This window comes from Bactrocera dorsalis, chromosome 5 (assembly GCF_023373825.1).
Source record: "Bactrocera dorsalis isolate Fly_Bdor chromosome 5, ASM2337382v1, whole genome shotgun sequence".
In the NCBI taxonomy this organism is placed as follows: Eukaryota; Metazoa; Arthropoda; class Insecta; order Diptera; family Tephritidae; genus Bactrocera; species Bactrocera dorsalis.
This window is the reverse complement of record NC_064307.1, coordinates 57,888,263-57,906,814: the sequence shown is the minus strand read 5'-3', so window position 1 is coordinate 57,906,814 and position 18,552 is coordinate 57,888,263. Positions and strand designations below refer to the sequence as shown.

At 34.2% G+C, this 18,552-nt stretch overlaps 4 protein-coding genes across 13 annotated transcripts; 1 reads left to right on the top strand and 3 right to left on the bottom strand.

The window, feature by feature from the left end:
* Positions 1-87: 87 nt before the first annotated feature.
* Positions 88-3,382, bottom strand: LOC105224737 (1,5-anhydro-D-fructose reductase). Its single transcript, XM_049459137.1, has 4 exons — positions 3,086-3,382; positions 2,835-2,977; positions 392-1,075; positions 88-228 (listed from the first exon to the last, which is right to left on the bottom strand). Exons 1-4 carry the CDS (start codon positions 3,206-3,208, stop codon positions 183-185), a joined length of 996 nt encoding a protein of 331 aa, XP_049315094.1. The 5' UTR covers positions 3,209-3,382; the 3' UTR covers positions 88-182.
* Positions 3,383-5,914: 2,532 nt separating this feature from the next.
* LOC105224738 (aldo-keto reductase family 1 member B1) lies at positions 5,915-7,685 on the bottom strand. Its single transcript, XM_049457884.1, has 4 exons — positions 7,431-7,685; positions 7,024-7,166; positions 6,263-6,955; positions 5,915-6,207 (listed from the first exon to the last, which is right to left on the bottom strand). Exons 1-4 carry the CDS (start codon positions 7,668-7,670, stop codon positions 6,162-6,164), a joined length of 1,122 nt encoding a protein of 373 aa, XP_049313841.1. The 5' UTR covers positions 7,671-7,685; the 3' UTR covers positions 5,915-6,161.
* Positions 7,686-9,178: 1,493 nt separating this feature from the next.
* On the top strand, positions 9,179-14,470 carry LOC105224741 (acyl-protein thioesterase 2). 10 transcript variants are annotated; one of them, XR_007422811.1, is made up of 8 exons: positions 9,179-9,313; positions 9,559-9,632; positions 9,694-10,108; positions 10,214-10,245; positions 11,246-11,633; positions 11,729-11,884; positions 11,969-12,071; positions 13,753-14,470. XR_007422811.1 is itself a non-coding variant. In XM_011202917.4 (8 exons), exons 3-8 carry the CDS (start codon positions 10,058-10,060, stop codon positions 13,831-13,833), a joined length of 726 nt encoding a protein of 241 aa, XP_011201219.1. In that variant the 5' UTR covers positions 9,179-9,261; positions 9,559-9,632; positions 9,694-10,057; the 3' UTR covers positions 13,834-14,470. The 10 variants fall into 10 exon arrangements, 9 of the variants coding, with proteins under 9 accessions (XP_011201219.1, XP_019845267.1, XP_011201220.1 ...); XM_011202917.4 differs by having other exon boundaries at positions 9,179-9,261; positions 11,969-11,986; XM_019989708.3 differs by having other exon boundaries at positions 11,969-11,986.
* On the bottom strand, positions 14,169-17,387 carry LOC105224740 (ribonucleases P/MRP protein subunit POP1). The gene is made up of 4 exons (XM_011202911.4): positions 16,365-17,387; positions 15,491-16,309; positions 14,896-15,422; positions 14,169-14,830 (listed from the first exon to the last, which is right to left on the bottom strand). The coding sequence occupies exons 1-4, from the start codon at positions 17,332-17,334 to the stop codon at positions 14,489-14,491; spliced, it is 2,658 nt and encodes an 885-aa protein (XP_011201213.3). The 5' UTR covers positions 17,335-17,387; the 3' UTR covers positions 14,169-14,488.
* Between the last annotated feature and the right edge of the window lie 1,165 nt (positions 17,388-18,552).

Genomic DNA, 18,552 nt, shown 5'->3' with positions numbered 1-18,552 from the left:
TAAATTTTGTGTAAATACAAAAAAATAAATTTTGAAAAACTGAAAATTTGTAAGTTTATGATTGATTTTTGAGTTCTTTTTCTCAAGTTTGTTTACTATTCAATGTTTAAAAATATTTCAATCATATTTGTCCAAAGCGGTAGTTGATATTTCCCAAATATTTTCGAAGTTTGAGTGAAAGTTCAAATGCAATCATTTTCGAAAGGATGATATGGATGTCCAGAGGCGCTGAAAAAAATTGAGAAAAATGTTATGATAAATATTATTTTATGACTAATAATTTTTATAATTTAATAATTTTCGTTTATATATTTGTTTTTTTACAATTTTTCCTGGTGGCAAATAACCAATTTACTTATATTTCTTTAAACATTAGCGTTATCATACTTACTAAGCAAGTGTTTTACTTCGGAAGTTGCAATTCATCAAGTCAAGTATTTCCACATCCTTCCGGCATAGTTTAAAACTTTCAATCATTACGTTTTGTATCATGTGATCTTTTTGAGTTGTTTTCGCCATTACAACGTTGCCACGTTGCACCTGATAACGTATTAATATCTCCACTGCGCTTTTACCATATTTTTTTGCCAAACATAAAATTTTCGGATTATTCTTGAGTGGTATGATATTGGCATTTTTCTTTTTTGGACCGGTAGGATTACTAACCATAAAAACGATATTATGCTTACAGCATAAATCCATTAATTTCTTCTGTGTCAAATACGGATGACATTCCACTTGCAGATTTGCTGGCGGTATACGTGCCACATCCAGTATGCGTTCGATTTGTTCCGCATTAAAATTGGCTAAACCAATCGAACGTACAAGACCATCGTCAACCAAAGTCTCCATTGCATGCCAGGTGTCTACATAATCGATATCCGAAAATAAAATTTCACCTCTATTATTGCGCGGGTAATTTTCAAATCCATCTTTGAAACCCATAGGTGTGTGCATGACATAATTATCGAGATAATCAAGTTGTAATTGTTTCAGGGTTTCTTCTAATGAGCGGCGCACCCATTTTGGCCCATGTCGAGAATCCCAAAGTTTACTGGATATATAAAGATTCTCTCTAAAAAATAATAATCGTTAAACAAGTACGAGTAAGGAAGGGCTAAGTTTAGTAACCAAATATTTTACAATCTTGCTACTTTCAAGAATCAGAGTCCGGGAAATTTCTTCATATCGTGACAAAATTTTATATTAAAACATGACAGTTGGGGATTGTATCGACTCGACTTTATCCAATTTTTTGCCAATACTGCATACAATTAACATGTTACAGACTTATGAAATGCTCCCATGCTTTCGTTAAGGTACCTCACATACAATCACAAATTTATATGAAATAGAGTCAACCTGATGTTTGAAAATCCTCAAGTAGTTACATGGGGAAGTTTTCACCCGATTTTATCTATTGTAGGCACAAATATTCACTGTTGTTAATAAAAAACGCTCGCTCATTTTTATTAAGATAACTCATATATTGGGCGATATGTGCGGCATTAAGTCACCCGGAAGTTCGAAAACCTTTATATTAGGATATGGTGTGTAAGGAAAGTGTTCACTGGATTCCCATTTTTGGCATTCAGACATGCTATTATCGGGAAAAGATTCTCTCAGAATTTTAGTCATAAGGTGGCATACTGCTGAGACACTATTCCGGAAAAGTTTTACCCCGTATATTGGATTGTGAAGGTTTCAAAAGGGCATTATACTTGGGTTATATGGGAAGTAGGTGTGGTTGTGGTCCAATTTTTCCATTTTCGGACTGTAACGTAGGTACCGAATTTGGTTGACATTGGTCGAGAAGGTCCCAAGATATAAGATTTTACCCAAATTTGGGCGATACCATATCCATCCTCCAATTTTGACACCAGCACCATTAAAACCCTCTTTTGCTATATTGGATTTAAAATTTTGATGTCTATGACGTATTTAGTCATTGTTTTATTGCACTTTTAGTAGTTTTTAATAAAACCGTTGCACTATCGTAAGAAGGGTTGAAAATATTAGTCCTGTGCAAATTTGGGTAACTCATTTTTATCGGTTTAGAAGATTTGTTTAATGTATATATCGCTCATTTGCTGCAAGACCGGCATAAATAAAAAAACGTGATTTTTGAGTTAATGCTGCAGAATTGTTCGTTATATCATACTTCATGTTGAGTGAAAAATTCATATGAATACCTCTTATATGCTCCGCTTGAGAAGAGGTGTAAGGTTGGAGTCAGTTGAAAACTTTAAACGTGTTTTCTGGAGAATCGATTTTTTTGACTTATGCCGGTCTTGCAGCAAATGAGCGATATGTACATTAAACTTAAAGTGGCGGGACCACGCCCATATTTTTAAAGATTTTCAAACCACACGTGACCTTCTCAACGTGATTTGATGTGCCAAATTTGAGTTGTATACCTTTATTTACGGCTTAGTGCCATAACTTTATATGTTTTCGATTAATGGCATTTAATGGGCGAGGCAGTGCTCCCGTTACGCCCATCTACGAACTCGTCCTTACTCTTTGACCAAGATTATATGTACCAAGTTTCATCAAGTTCATATTATTTGCTCAAGTTACAGCTTTCACGGATGAACGGACGGACAGAGAGTCACTCGGATTTCAACTCATCTCGTCACCGTAATAATTTATATATCTATAATCCTATTTCTATCTCGATTAGTTTTAGGTGATACATATGTATAAGAGTTAGGTACAAAGAGTAGATTACAAATCTATTGTACTCTGTAGCAACATGTTGTAAGCATATAAAGATTAGCATATGTATAGTATATATACTTATGTATATTATATGTATATTAACACGACACTACCTTTTTATGAGACCCTCATCGATTTTCTCCTTTATTGCCTGTCCCACCTCTTCTTGATTGCAAAAGATCGGCGCACAGTCTATATGCCGAATACCAGCATCGATGGCATCCTTTACACAACGCGCTGTAATGTGCGCTTCTAACTAGCGGAGAGATCGGAGATCAAAAATTTACATATTTATGAATGAAGTCAAACTCCAACTATTTATTTGATTCTATCTAATCGCTTTTGTGATTATATTTACACTTACGTCTGCAGTACCGAGTCCTACAATGGGTACCTTAACCCCATTGTAGAATTTTACCGTACGGGCAAGCTTTGTTTTAGCATCGCGATCATCCAGCAGACAGACTTTTGCGCAGGGTGCGTACATTTCACCAGCGATCTAGTAAAGGAGATTTGAAAGAACTGTGACTGTCTGGTGCTAATGGCCAATTGAGACGCTGTAAAGCGCTAGTTTTTCTGCCTGTCAAAATTTTGTTGAGGAGAATTTTGTTTGAACAATATTTTGTTTGATGTTTTGTTCCAAATTTCATAATTCAAAAGTGTTATATATGTATGACAATATGTATAAGAAAACTTATAGACCTAAATTTTTATCCGAACAAGGACTGTTAATTTGGTAGCATTTCACCAAATTACTTCAGGGATGTTTCCTGCAGCTACAACAACATCTTTTTACGGAATTGCGTAGACAATTTCATGGCACTCGGGTCTACATTTATGTTTATATTAGACCAGCGGCTGTTATCTCGGCAGTCTATATACTTACAACCTTTTTGACAGGATTTTTTTGTACGTTTTTTTGTACACCCCTAGTTATCTTTTTCATACGGCTTTAATTTTTTGCACGTGCTTTTATGCTCCAACATGTTGCTACAGAGTATAATAGTTTTCTTCACCTATTGGTTGTATGTATCATCTAATTCTAATCGAGATAGATATAGAGTTTGTACATATGTATATTTAAATGATCGGTGACGAGAAAAATTGAAATCCAGGTTTCTGTCTGTCTGTGTGGTAGACGTGTTTCTTGTCAAAAAAGTAAGACAGAGTTCGTAGATGAGCGTAATCGGACCAATGGTATGCCCACAACACGCCATTAATTGAAATGGTATAAAGTGCCATAACTAAGCACCGAATTAAGATAGAGAACTGAACTTTTGCTCAAAGGAATACAGATATTGAAAAAATGGGCGTGGCCCCCTCCTCTAATTGGCTTAATGTATACATAGATCTTCTAAAACACTAAAGCTACAAAAACCAAATTTGAAATCGGAAGATAACCCCGCTCATTCTCCATATAACGGTACTGTCAAAAACTACTAAAATGTCGGACCTTTCTTGTGTTTGTTGAAGTGCATTTTTTTTGCACAGAGCGGGCGTGTACAACAAGATATTGGCCTGAGTCGATGTTAGGACCTCGGAGCGTACGCACGTCTAAAATACTGGAGACGTGTCTTCCATCTATCACAACATGATCGATCAGGTTGGTGGCTTTTCGATCCGGAAACAGCCAAGTATCTTGTTGAATTTTTCTATGCTGGAATCTAGTATGTACTACAGATGTCCATATTTCGGGCACCGGCGAAGTCGATCAGGCTCAACCCATTTGGGGTTGTTTTCTCGTGGAGGCTGCATTTACCGACTGTTGTGCCAAATATACATACCTTCCTTGTCCACCCTGGCGTTAAAGTCGCAAAGCGCTATTTTGACATCGTTGCGGGGGCAGCTCTCATAGGGACGCTCCAAGCGCTCATAGAAGACATCTTTGGTCACATCGGACAACCCTGTGCAGGGGATGTTTAGTCTTCTCACTTTAGCTCGCCTTCAAGCGAATGTTTTCTGGCTACCCAGAGGATACTTGGTCAAAGACAGAAAGTTGTGAGCACCTTAAGTCATATGTAAAAGAATCGAAAGTGAACTTTCTACACATGACTCCATCTTACACTTGACTTATTCCCCAAAAAACTAATATCAGGATCTTCGAACATCCGGCTGACCTTAGTCCAATCTGAGATACCTAAATGAAACCTAAGGAATATTTTTTAGTATGGGACATGTTAACAGTTAATAAATAAAATTCGTTTTCACCAGAACTTAGCACTGCCTTACTTGTTTATTATTTATTTATTTTTCATAATATTTTATGAGTTTATTTTTATTTATAATGTTTGTGAAAATTTACAAAGGTAATGTCTACAAAACTTCTACTATGTAACGATATTATATACCGTCCCTCATACAGTTAGCCATGGGTAAATTATTATTTTCGTTGGTCGATCCCTACAAATTCAAACGTTTCGCCCTTTGAATTGTTAATAGTTAACGAGATATTTTTACCGAAATTAAAAGCCATTTAAATGGGATTGATAGTTCAGTTGGAATCATCGGTATCCTCGGTGTAAGAGTTAGTATTATTTATATTCAATTCCGAACATGACCGCTCTGTTGGGAGTCAACTGGATGAGGCAGCCACGCTGCATTTTATGTTTTCATGTCATTGACTTCTCTTCCGTAGTCCGACGGAGATAATGACATTAAACTTTTTAAAGAGCGGGGCTACTCCCACTTAAAAAAAAATTCCACAGTTGACCTTTGCTACTGCGATCCTCTGTACCAAATTACAGTTTTATAAATATAATTTAGTGCTTAGTTATAGTACTTTATATGTTAATGACGATTTGTGTGCGTGGCAGTGGTCCGATTACGAACTCGATTTTTTTTGTACCAAGGAATCCACGTACCAAGTTTCATCAAAATATCCCAATTTTTACTCAAGTTACAGCTTGCACGGACGGACGGATAGACAGACATTCAACTGGATTTCAACTTTTCTTGACACACCGATCATTTATATACATATATGTATGTATACTATATATAATGTTCTGCAAAGTCGTATTGCATTATTTTGTTTTGATATTATAGTATTCGATGCGCAGGCTATGTAAGTCTGATGTCTGAGTTGTTCTTTTTTTTGTAAACATCCTAATGGCAAAAGAATTTTTCAAATCCGTCAAGTAGTTTCGGAGTCCAATTCTAATAAACAAACAGTGAAATATTTCCGCTTTATAATAGCAGTATAGATTAACAATTTTACAGTTATTTCTTTATTATAAAAATATTTCGCAGTTTTGTGATTTATATGATTTAGCATGCTTTTAGGCTGTCTTTAATAGAACACGACAACAACACTAAGCGATTAATTCAACCGTTATAATTATTCTGCATAAATTTTACTAAATTATCGCAATACAATTATACAAGCATTTCTAATAATTTACACATGTTTATTTTCAAGCTTTTCTCGCATACCAGCGGCACTAATTCTTTTCGTTCTCAAATGGGTGATGCGGATGTCCTTTGGCACTGTCAAAAAAAAAAACAAAGTATTATACGCATTGAAATATGTACATTAACTTACTTTTGCATCAGATTATAACGTCCATTAAAATTTAGACCGTTAATTTCGAACATTTCTGCTTCAGTTAATTCGAAGTTACACACATCGAGATTATCGGCCATATGTTCACGCTTAGTGGACATCGTTATTGCTGCATTACCACGTTGTACCTGATACCGGAGCAATATGAGTGCTGGTGCCCGCTGATATTTTTGCGCTAACTCCACAATTAACGGATGTTGCAAAAGCTTATGTGTGCCTGGCTTGTCGTAGGGTGAGTGTGGCGAGCCTAAGGGACTATATGCTGTTATTACAATATTGTATTTACTGCAGAAATCCATTAATTTGTTTTGATTTAGATATGGGTGACATTCCACTTGCAAATTGGCAGGTTTTATACGCGCCACATCCAGGACTCGTTGTAGTTGTTCAATATTGAAATTGGATACCCCAATCGATCTGCACAAACCTTGGTCTACTAAAGTTTCCATTGCGCACCAAGTATCTACATAATCAATGTCTGAGAATATAGTGTTACCATCTTTGTCTTTTGGATAGTTTTCGTCGCTATCCGCAAATCCAGTGGGCCAGTGTATGAGATAATTATCGAAGTAAGTGATTTTTAATAAATTCAAAGCATTCTGGCATGCCGCAACCACTAATTTGGGATCGTGTTTTGTGTTCCACAACTTGCCAGTGATGAATAGATCCTTACTAATGATAAACAAATATCACAATAGTCAAAAAACTAAAAAATTATTATGATATTTATCTAAGTTTACCGCGCCACTACACCTTCTTTGATTTTCTCCTCAATTGCCAGGCCAACCTCCTTTTGATTGCCATAAATGTCGGCGCAATCAATGTGCCGGTAGCCGACATCGATGGCCTCTTTCACCAAACGCGTCACATCATTCGCTGGCATCTAAACGAATGTACATAAACGAAAACTTTAAAAGTAAAATAAAAACAATGACATTGAAAATCGGCTTGAAGCTTTTTCCTTGCAACAGGCTATTGCAATTCAATGTCACATGCAAAAGCTCCAATGCAGTGTCATGCTTGCACAAACAGCAAACATATGCACATTTGCATGCGCTCTGTTGTGAAAACGCAAAAAAAAAATGTTTTTGACAAATTTTCAAACATTAATATACATTTTTTACATAATATTTATGACATCACTTACGCGCCAAGTGCCATATCCAATCATAGGCATTTCTACGTCATTGTTTAACTTTGTTGTTGGTATCGGCATTTTCAAAGATTCGCTTTTTGATTTTTTGTTTAAAAATAGCAAATTGGTTTGGTTGGCTAGGAGACGTCCGAACGGCGCTCTTTTCACGACTATTTTCTTACAAAAAGTTGCAAAACAACTTAAAGCAAAGTCAAAATGTGTTTTCGAGAGCTTTTTGCTGCTGATGAACATCACTCAATACTCGTTAGCTTTTCAATTAAAAATTTTATTTTCATCCGTAAAGCAAAACTTTTTTGAAAGTGTGGAATATTTGAATTTCTTTTTTAATTTTGTACGCTTTTCCATATATATATTTATGTATGTACATACCATAAAAATTAAATACTTTATTTATTTTTTTTACCAATATTATGTTATTTATTTATTATTGTTTTGTAAAGCATATGTATGTATATAATTTTCTATTTCCTGTCAAGAGAGTTACCAACGGAAGCGATATTCTAAAAGGATACTACTGGAAAAATTGAAACATATGAATACAGTTTATGGTTTTATTTGATTGAGATCTTCGATACTAATAATACACTTATTAACTATAATAGTGATTAATATAAACTATAAAGAAAGTAACAAATACTAAGATATCCTGTCAATAACCTGAAACCTGATAATTAGAATAATCGGTTTGTAACCGTTCGTATGAATATTACCGATTAATTCTATTCGAATAGTAGTACTGCTCCGACTATTCGATTTGTTGTTTCATTCGATTAGTTGCTCTGCAGCGAATATTTGAATAAGTAAAAATTGTTTGAAATCCAAGCAGCATTTGATTTTTGGTTATTTAAAAAATTGTGGGAAATTTTCTAAACAACAAAAAAAAAAACAAATTTCTAATTTGTAAGTGAGCAAATTGACAATTTTGAAAGTACTGATATGCACTTTTTATTTGATACATCACAAATGGATTTACGTATACATACATATATATAGCCGAACCACAAATTGGTCATAATATATGTAAGTCCACCTAGGTATATGGTAGAAATATCATAAAAGGATTTATCCTGACCTATTTAACTTAGCTCATCAATTCCTATGTATGTATGTATTCTAGCTACCTCATCTGAATCAAAGAGGACGTTCTCTATTGTTGGTAATATTGGAACACCAAGTAGAAGCTGTTTACACTCAAAAAATTTTAACATTTTAACTTTCTTTTATGAAAAATGTAAAAATAAGACAAAGAATGAACGGTTACTATTCGAATAATCGACAACGAACGGTTCACCGGATGGTCCAAAATGAGCGCTTAATCGCATAGTCGACGACATAAAATTATCCGAATACTGCAAGCCGAATACTATTATTCCGATAATACTTTATCAGGTTAATCCAATTAGTCGATTAGTCGAATACCAAGAGCTCTATAATATAACCTGTTCAGGGTATAAAGAAGCAGATATATTGGTTATGGTATAATTCTCATCAAGAAATAACCCTATAAAGGTTAATTAATATTATATATTGTACATTTGATATTACTGTAATTGTCAATTTAAATTTCTCTCAATTTCTTAAAAAAAAAATTATAATCTTATATAATTTTAGTTTAAAATCGTTTGTACATAAATTTAATGTAACTTTGGAATGGCAGCTCTGCGCCTTTAACATTGTGCAGATTACATAAGTATGTATATATATAACTATGTCGCGCTGTCAATAAATTGTCAAAATAGTTTTGCAGAAATTGAAATAAGGTGTTGGCAACGTTGTGGAAGTGCCTGCGCTGTTGTTGGGAAGTTTTCGAGCCTTTGCTGTTGTAAGAGCAAGTATTTTGGGAAATATATAGCAGGAAAAACTAATACGGATTGGTAAAACAAGATTGTGCATATTACACTAGAGAAATATAAAAGAGTGTTTATTAAGAAATATAAAATATAATTACATTGTTGTCGACAGAACATTACTAGTTTACGTGGATTTGTTAGTGGTTAAATTAGTGCGCTCTTTGACGCCCCCAGTAGTAAAATCAATAACCAGTACATTTATGCACTGTTTATTATATTGTGCCATAACATTTTGATTATATGCATATTTGAATTTTTATCCATTGCAGTTGGTACGTGTCAACAATAACAGCAACAAACATTGGAAATTCTGCTATCAAAAGTTTGTTTAGCCAAATCAGCGGTAGGTCAGGCACACATATACAATAACAAATTATAAATTGATTACATATAATATATTAAAGGTGCAGACACGTCGCTCCCAATTCATCCCGTCACTTTAAGCGCTGAGCTTGGTATTGTTTTGCACAATTTCTGTGTGCATCAATCTTAATTGAATTGAATTGTACCTGAATGCATGTACATACAAACATATACAATTCTTATACATAACTCTTAACGTGAAGCAGTGTGTATGTGACTACAACAAACAATATCAACTTTAAACAATTGATTTGTCGTAAAAGAAAGACAACGCATAACACACGTGTAGGACACAACATTGTGGAAGGAAAACAATTGTGTTTGTTAGTGTCAGGATATTTGCTAATCACACTTTTGCTTGTATCAACTGTTAGTTGGCTATTATTGTGGTTAAACGAAAGCAACATGTCGATTGCGCCAGTGATAATTGAGGCAACCGCCAAACATACGTCAACCGTAAGTCATTTGCATAGTTGTGAAAATTCTGATATGTATATGTATTTATATATGTGGCATTATCTAACTATTTTTCAATGTGTCTAAACGTTTCGCATCTTACAGCTCATCTTCATGCACGGCTTAGGTGACACTGGGTATGTAAATACGATGAAACAAAATTTTACATATAAATTTTGCTTTTTTGTGTATGCATTTATATTAGGATTATTTAGCAAATTAATTTTTTTGTTTGCAAACGACCTGAAACGTCTACTTCGAAACAATGATATGCTAATACAAAGTTTTCCGCTCTACAAAGAGGTACCAATGATTTTTATGAAAAAAATATGAAATAAACATTGGAAATTAACAGACACCCTAATGTACACGTACAGTGTATTAATTAAAGACCGATGGAACACACTATTTATAGTTGTTACATAAAGCGGCAAGTTCTTAGTAAATGCATGGAATATATTGACCCTTTATACCTAAAAAACTACTTATAATTTTTTATTATTCCGTAAATCGCATAGTCACTATATTTTTATGTAAGCATCAAACAAAAACAAAAAGTATTTAAGTTGCGTACTAAGTGATCTTATCAGTGCGGTTTTATTAAATCAAAGTTCATGCGTTGTCTGGTTTATTATTCATTTAAAGCAAAGACCAGTACTTGTCATTAATAATTGAATGAATATGTAATTAGTAACTGTTAGCGGAACACACCATAATTTTCTACCCTGAACAGGGTATGTATACGTACATATATAGCTTGTAACACCCAGAAGGAAACGGCGGAGGTAATATGTATAAAAGTATATATACTTAAATGATCAGCGTCACGAGCTGAGTTGATTTAGCCACTGTATATACGATCACTAGTCCTCAGTTTTTTGAGATATCGCTCTAAAATATTGCATATGAATATATGCAAGAATTCCCTACAATCACCCTGGGCCCGGTTTTCTCTGTGCGGTTTGAATATATTGATGTAATACTAAATTAATTAAGAATATATGTAGGTATGTATATATACGGTATGCATGTACACGCATTTAAATTGATTTAATTTGTAATCACAAATTATATGCTTTTTCAATCAACAACTATTTTATTTCTGTGTTTGCTTTAATTTTCCTTGCATACCTGCAGCCATGGATGGAGTTCAGCGTTGGCGACAATACGTCCGCCCAGCATGAAAGTAATCTGTCCAACAGCACCCACAATGCCGGTGTCACTGAATGCCGGCTTTCGTATGCCTTCTTGGTTTGATTTACGTACGCTCGATATAACGGGTCCCGAAGATGAGGAGGGCATCAAAAGTGCTGCTCAAAATATAAAAAGTATGATTGATGACGAAGTCACCAAAGGTATAGCATCGAATCGTATTGTGCTGGGTGGTTTCTCACAGGGTGGTGCATTAGCATTGTATACAGCGCTAACATACAATCAACCACTGGCTGGTGTTGTAGCGCTATCCTGTTGGTTGCCATTGCACAAGCAATTTCCAGGCATGAAAACCAACTCCGACGAAATGCCAGTGAGTACTAGTGAAATAAATTTATAATTATAGTTTTAATTATATTTATAGTTTTATTAATTAACTGAAATATGTTTTATTGTTTATATTTGTAGGTTTTTCAGGCACATGGTGACTTCGATCCTGTTGTACCATACAAGTTTGGTCAATTAAGCGCTAGTTATTTAAAGACATTTATGAAGAAAGTTACATTTAAGACATACAATGGGCTATCACATTCCTCATCGGATGATGAAATGGATGATGTGCGGGTAATACAAATTTTATACACATAAAACTATATATTTTTAATAAACAAAATAATATTCTAAATATTTTTTGTTATCTAATTTTAGGATGTACTGGCCTCTTGGGTAAATTAAATTGCAAAATTATTAAAATACAATACACTAGTAAACAAAATGAACATACATATAATTAGTGTGCATAGTTAAGCGCGTACGTATTACTCATAAACTTAAAAATCTATATTTTAGCGCTAAAACCGAAATACAAAAAATAAATAATAATCTGGCTAAAACATTATAAGTACAGACTTATGTAAAGATGAACTAATACATAAAACGTTGTTTAGAAGCCAGATTAGCAGAAAAAATATATAAATAATACGTATGTGAGACTTTTGCCAAAATTAAAAAAAAAAAAATAAAATTAAAAACGGTTACTTAAGTCAGAAAGCAAGGACTTATCGCAATAATCTGTTAAGCACCAACAATTTTGATTTGTTTGCAATATTTGAGTTTCATTAATTACAACGAAAGTACACTATTTAATGAACGCAACTACAATAAATTAATCAATTGTTTAAAAAGTAAAATATATTAAGTTCCTTTTTTGATTGTAAACAAAATTACGAATTGAACATTAATATATTATTCTTTTTGTCTGTCAATAAAGATTTTAACAACTAAAACAAAATATAAATTGATTGATTGATAAATAGATAAAATAAAAACACAAAAATTCTGTTTTTGCTATGATTGTTATCTAAAAAGATATTGTGAGGTATTTTTGGTCAAGTGTATTTATTGTTTTTTCCACGTGTTACCTGTAACTGACAGCTGAAGGCTTAATTTGAAACTTACAAAATTTAAACAATTAGAAAACTAAATAGTTTGATGTTGAGTTGAGAGCCATTGATCGGTTATTTAATCGAATATATATCGATAAAGTAACAATCGTGTGAATTGATCCGTTTTTATTGAATATTTGATAGTAGGTATTGAATTGTAGGAATAAATGAAATGTTTTGTATTATATAACTTCCAAAGTAGGTGTTGTTGTAGGTAGTTGCCGACGATCTGGTTGGCAAGTTTTTGGTGTTGAGGTGGCTTGACAGGGGGCACTGTTAAAAATATTTTTTTTTTTTTATGTTTTTGATATATCCGACTATAGAGACTCCTCAGTTGAAAAATCCAGTTAAAATTTGTGTTGTGTGTTTTACATAAATAAAATAAGATTTTTAACATAAAAAGTAGGTAGTTGGTGACACTCTGGTTCACAGCAGTTTGTTTTTTTTACCGATGGAGTTGCTCGACAGGAAAACTTAAATCAAATTTGATTGAAAGTCTTATTGTTACTTAAATTTGACTTTACAGGGTCCCTAGTTGTAAAACCTCGTTAAAATAACAAAAGAAAATAAACAGATTTCTCGCAGCCGAAAACGTCCAAATGGTGTTGGAATAAAAATATAGTGATGAAGCATATAACATTTTAGTTTCATGCATTCCCCAGTTCCCTTAGCGTAGAATTATATATTTATAGTTTCAACATATGAGCATAGAATATTTTGAAATAATTATTAGACACATTATTATTTTTCGCACGACCTTATCGTTTTTTTTTTGAAATGTTTTGATTATGCTTATGAAAATCAAACCGTTTTTTATCGATCAGAAAGCGTTAAAATAAAGAGTTTAATTACTATTGTATTAATGTAAATATAAATTCAAATCCGTATTTTTATTTTCTTTCGTGTTTTCATATAAGCATTTTATTTTTGTATTTTTTTTCATTATTTGTAATCTTTTTTGTTCATAGTCCTACTTAATGTTGTCACATTAGTTTCGTTTGTTGTTCATTTTGAGTACATCACTTTTATCTTCATGTGTATTTGCAGAGTGGTGACAGTAGAAAAAGTGATACTTCAACGGTGGATGCTAGCGGAAATGCCACAGCTCAATGCTGTCTAATATCATAGTAGCAAATCTGTGATTTTCTTTGAAGATTTATGTGATGATAATGTTGAAGATGAGTATGAGGCACAAACAAAAACACATTTTTATTAATGCAACAAAACTGCAACTCGTAAACTCATAAACATGAAACTAATAACTAACGTGAAAATATAATAAAGGTGAAAACTTTAATTTAAGGTACATATATAACAAAGCAGCAACTCAAACAACTCAAAAATACATTTTTTTTGCAAATAGTTTATTCAAAGTAATGAATGAATTAATAATTTTCCACACGAATTCGGCGTGTATTTTTACAAGCACGCTTAAAGAAAAACTTAAAAAAACATTTACTGATTTTTGCACGTTTTTACATTTGGCGCAATAAATTTTATTTAATTGTTTTTTTAGGAGTAGTCAAATGTAGACCGTAATTTCTGCTGTTACTAGTTGTTAAACTGAAACTTATACCTTTAACGTATAACGTAGCGTGACTGAACTATATTATTACAATATATATTATATAATTACTATTAGAAGTAGCTAAATGTGAAGCGAAAAAGAGGTTAGAAAAAAAAAAACACTATGAAAACTAAGAATAATGAAATTGAAGTAAATAATTAATAAAATACAGAAATGCAATATATAAAATACCACAAATACAGACTAAATCTATATTTATACATCCAAATGTAGCTTAAAGCAAGCAAAACGATAGTGGCGACTTTTGGGACTGCGCATGAGACACATTGGCTGGCGCACATTACACTGCCGACATAATGTGAGCAATTGTTGCAAGCCGGCCGGCGTTACATAGCCCACGGCGCAGACTGTCGCCTCGGTATAACTGAAATGCGCTGTCGTTGCATAGCCGAATACTTCACGCTGGCATTGCTTGCGCACAGTATAAAGCGTAGCAAAATCCTCCGGCAGCCACAGCTTGCACATGCGCTCTAATTGCGCTGCTACAAGCGTTGCGGTATTGGCGGCTCTGATATACACGCGAGTAGTGCTTGTTTCCTTTGTGCAAATAAATAATAATATAAATAAATTACAAATTTACGTGGATATACAAACAAACAAACCTGTAGTTTACGTTTTTCCCGCACACGTCGCGCGCGTAAACGTTTTAAGAGCTTTTTATGAGTTTGGCGCAGTTGTTTGCGTTCGCGTTCAGCCAAATCCGGCAGTAGTGGTTCGCTGAAGACGGGCTCATGATTTGATTTCTTAATTTGTTTGAGATTACGTTTAAAATCGCCACGTGTCGGCAAACAAATCAGCGAGTAGTCCTCTAAATTACCGCGCGATTTCATACGAAAGTGCAATTGTATTAGAGAATTTTCGGGTATTTCAGTGGGAAATGTTTTACACTTTCCTTGTATATGTAGCAGTAATTGCTGTAATAGCGCGCGATCACGTAGTATGTGAAAGGTTTGAGTTAATGCGTTGCCCTGTGCAGAAACACTGCTGCTCCAATCGCGTACTAGTTCGGAAAATGGCGCACGGAAGGGACTAATTATTGCCAATTTTCGATAGTTTTGTCGCCTATTTGGTGGTTTGCGGAAATATTTGGCACGTAATTCATGATGACGCGTGTTCGCCAGCACGCGACCTATATTTTATGAAGATACTTCATTAATATAACTATAAGAAAAAATTATTCAAAAAAGTTGCACATACCAGCAATAGTGTCGGGCAAATACTCCTCTGTGCCCATTTCTCGTGCGATTGATTCGAATTCACGCAGACCACCTGGTTTAGCGCCCCACATAATTAATGACAACCAAATAGGCATGCCATAACCAGCGGGTATTATTACGTCCCAACCACAGCCGTATCCTAAGCGTTTATATTGCGGACGTTGTGAACCTGGACGTTGTATAAGTATTACGGGAACTGCTTGCATGTCTTCTTCAAATTGACAACGCACACCTGGCACCACAGCATGTTTGGCGCGTAGTTTACTATATTCACTGGGGGTTATCATGCTCTTGCATAGCCCATCGCGTATTTTTGTATCCCATAGAATGCTTTGTGCTAAGTTATCAGGCATATTAAATAGAAAATCTGAACTGCTGTCGCTTAAAGGCTGTTTGTGTTGCGCTTTCGTACGTTTCTTTGGACGGTTCAAACGAGGATCTTCAATATTAAGCGCCAATATCATGTTAGAAAGTAATTCGGCAGATGAGCCCACATCACTGCAGTTCTGCCAAAACTCCAGTTGATTTTCATGTATACTTTTAAAGTCTGGATTTTGTTCAAATAACGTATGTAGCCAAGTGGAGGCGGTGCCATCTTTCAAGTTCTTAGGCTTGAATGTGTGTAGTAGTACACTTTGTGCCAGATGACCAGTGAGTCGGAAGCGATTCATAGTATCTTTTAATTCGTTCATTTTTACGCCGGTTTTCACATTACCATATCTTTTGATATGCTCAAAGGCTAAAGTTTTCGTCATGAATTGTAAACGCCGCAATTCTTTGGGTTTTATTGGCTTGGATGCTGTAAATGTATGTCATCAAAAATAAAAATATACACTAAATTATAATAAAGTTACATTTATTATCCTCTGGCAGCTCGCGAGTAGAATGCTTTGTTTCATCTGTTTCTATAGGCACTTTAATGCTATTTAAAGGAGTCACTTCGAAAACTTTTATTAGTTCCTCTACTACAGCTGGATAGGCACTTGGATGCACCCAAAGCCATAAGGTACGAGGAATTTCCTCCTCATCTTTTGTCTCATTGTTACTTATTGGTTGCCACATAAAAGAAATTCGTCCCAGCGCATATTCCGGATATTTACCATCTCTAAATAAGTCGATGCTGCCTTCTCTTCGTCCAGTGAGGTATGTCTTAGCAGCTATACTAAACCCACAACAAGTGCTGCTTAATCTCGCAAAGCCTATACGTAAATCTGCTAACTTTCCCTTTAATTCTATGCATGCATAAAATGACATATCCTGCAGTAAACAGTGTTCGGCTGAAGCACGATAACATGCCCTATATGTTTTATCACAGCTTGACTGTGGTAGCTTGTAACCCCAACGTTCAACCATGTGAAAACGTTTTGCATGCCAAATATGAGTTTCTAGCCAAATATTTTTACGTTGACGTCTCAAGTAATCCCGTAATAGATTACCGGGACGTCGTCGAAATTTGCGCGACGGTCGCTTTGTCTGCTGTGGTTTGCCAGCTTTAGACATTTGAGATCGATGTGCTGCCCGGTACTTGCGTGGCAAACGTTTTGGATGATGGGACATGGCTCGTCGACGCATGTGTTTAGGCAAAGTTTGGAAGACTAATTTGCGACTGACAGGATTGCGGACTTCATCAATAAGTTGCCGCATTTCGTTCACAACATTAGCGGCATAGCGAAATGTTTGTACATGCGTAGGCAAACTCACATGCCCACCCAAAGAAGAATCATACTCCAGCTTGTTGGACCCCATTATATTTTCCGTTTTATTACACTTATTTAAATTTTTTAAAAAGAAAACATTGCCCGGTGTAATCAAAACAAATAACATGTGTTAGAATGTCAAAGAACTCCACTACACGTGAGTGCATAACATAGTTGTATTGTGATATAAACATAAGACGTAAATGCAGGGTGTTGGTAAAAAAATAAGAACAAAGTTTTCAGCGTCGAGATGGTTCATACAATATTTGAATATTCATAGAATAATATAATTCAAAACGTTTATAAATTTATTATAAAAATTGTTGAGCTCTATGTGTTTATACGTATATACTATTATATAATTAATTGTAATTTTTATTTCTTATAAAAACAGTTTATTTATCACTGTATTACTTGAGTACTTTGATGTGTATTTCATTTCTTCTCGTTTCTTTCCGGAATTTCCTGAAGCCCGCGTTTAAAATTGTCCAAATTCGGTGATGTATCGTAATTTTCACAAATGGATAATTAAGATATTAATGCGTAAAATCTATCGAAAATACATAAAGATGATGTACATAGGTATAAATCTGATAAATCAGCACAGAAAATACGGATGCACATTTATAAGTACATACAGTTCTTCTTAGGTTTTATTCTTAATTAAGATTGATATCGAGCAATTGCTAATTAATATTGGTTAAATAAGCATCAAAATGTTTCTTCTATTTGCGACTGTCCTTCTACGTTAATAGCAAAGCTTCCTGTGTATTCCTGCCAAGGTAAAATTAAAAAATATTGCATTAGCTGATCCGAGATTAAAAATTCGACTGCTTTGTTTTAAAATTCAATAAGCTCACTTTATAACAACAAAAGCTGGGGAAAAAGAGCAAGGTGACGCGAGCGACTTTGGTTGCCGGGTGTATTTGTCAAAAGGCACCTAGTCGTATACGTAATTAAAATTAAAAGTAAGTAGTTTTTCAGTTGCTTTTATTCGTCGAATATACATATGTACATACATACATACATACATATGTAGGTACTTATGCGTATTCAATAACAATAAAGGGTCGTTAACACCCGAAGTGAATAATACAAATATATTCATATACATCAAAGTGGAAAACTTTAGCCTATGTAAGGACCCCAAATCAAGATTCATAACAATAATTGCACTATATAGCAAATGAAAAAATATTTGCACTAGCATTGTGAAAAATGTCTTTGTTGTCTATTTAAGGGGCACACCTAGTGTGAAAAAGGCATTTTTTGGGATCAAATAAAACAAAACTAGTCAATCAATCGTTTTAAAATTTTGAGGGTATATTTATACATGTTTTAAGAG

What these genes read in the sequence shown, in the direction of transcription:
- LOC105224737 (XM_049459137.1), bottom strand. Translation starts at nt 3,208, where the DNA reads ATGTACGCACCCTGCGCAAAAGTCTGTCTGCTGGATGATCGCGATGCT. An exon ending in GATGAGGGTCTCATAAAAAG is followed by an intron (nt 1,076 to 2,834) that starts GTAGTGTCGTGT and finishes ATTATTTTTTAG; the next exon opens with AGAGAATCTTTATATATCCA. An exon ending in CGAAGTAAAACACTTGCTTA is followed by an intron (nt 229 to 391) that starts GTAAGTATGATA and finishes AATTTTTTTCAG; the next exon opens with CGCCTCTGGACATCCATATC.
- LOC105224738 (XM_049457884.1), bottom strand. Translation starts at nt 7,670, where the DNA reads ATGTTCATCAGCAGCAAAAAGCTCTCGAAAACACATTTTGACTTTGCT. An exon ending in TTGGATATGGCACTTGGCGC is followed by an intron (nt 7,167 to 7,430) that starts GTAAGTGATGTC and finishes ACATTCGTTTAG; the next exon opens with ATGCCAGCGAATGATGTGAC. An exon ending in AAAGAAGGTGTAGTGGCGCG is followed by an intron (nt 6,956 to 7,023) that starts GTAAACTTAGAT and finishes GTTTATCATTAG; the next exon opens with TAAGGATCTATTCATCACTG.
- LOC105224741 (XM_011202917.4), top strand. Translation starts at nt 10,058, where the DNA reads ATGTCGATTGCGCCAGTGATAATTGAGGCAACCGCCAAACATACGTCA. An exon ending in CACGGCTTAGGTGACACTGG is followed by an intron (nt 10,246 to 11,245) that starts GTATGTAAATAC and finishes GCATACCTGCAG; the next exon opens with CCATGGATGGAGTTCAGCGT. An exon ending in CCAACTCCGACGAAATGCCA is followed by an intron (nt 11,634 to 11,728) that starts GTGAGTACTAGT and finishes TTATATTTGTAG; the next exon opens with GTTTTTCAGGCACATGGTGA.
- LOC105224740 (XM_011202911.4), bottom strand. Translation starts at nt 17,334, where the DNA reads ATGTTATTTGTTTTGATTACACCGGGCAATGTTTTCTTTTTAAAAAAT. An exon ending in GCTGCCAGAGGATAATAAAT is followed by an intron (nt 16,310 to 16,364) that starts GTAACTTTATTA and finishes ATACATTTACAG; the next exon opens with CATCCAAGCCAATAAAACCC. An exon ending in TTTGCCCGACACTATTGCTG is followed by an intron (nt 15,423 to 15,490) that starts GTATGTGCAACT and finishes CATAAAATATAG; the next exon opens with GTCGCGTGCTGGCGAACACG.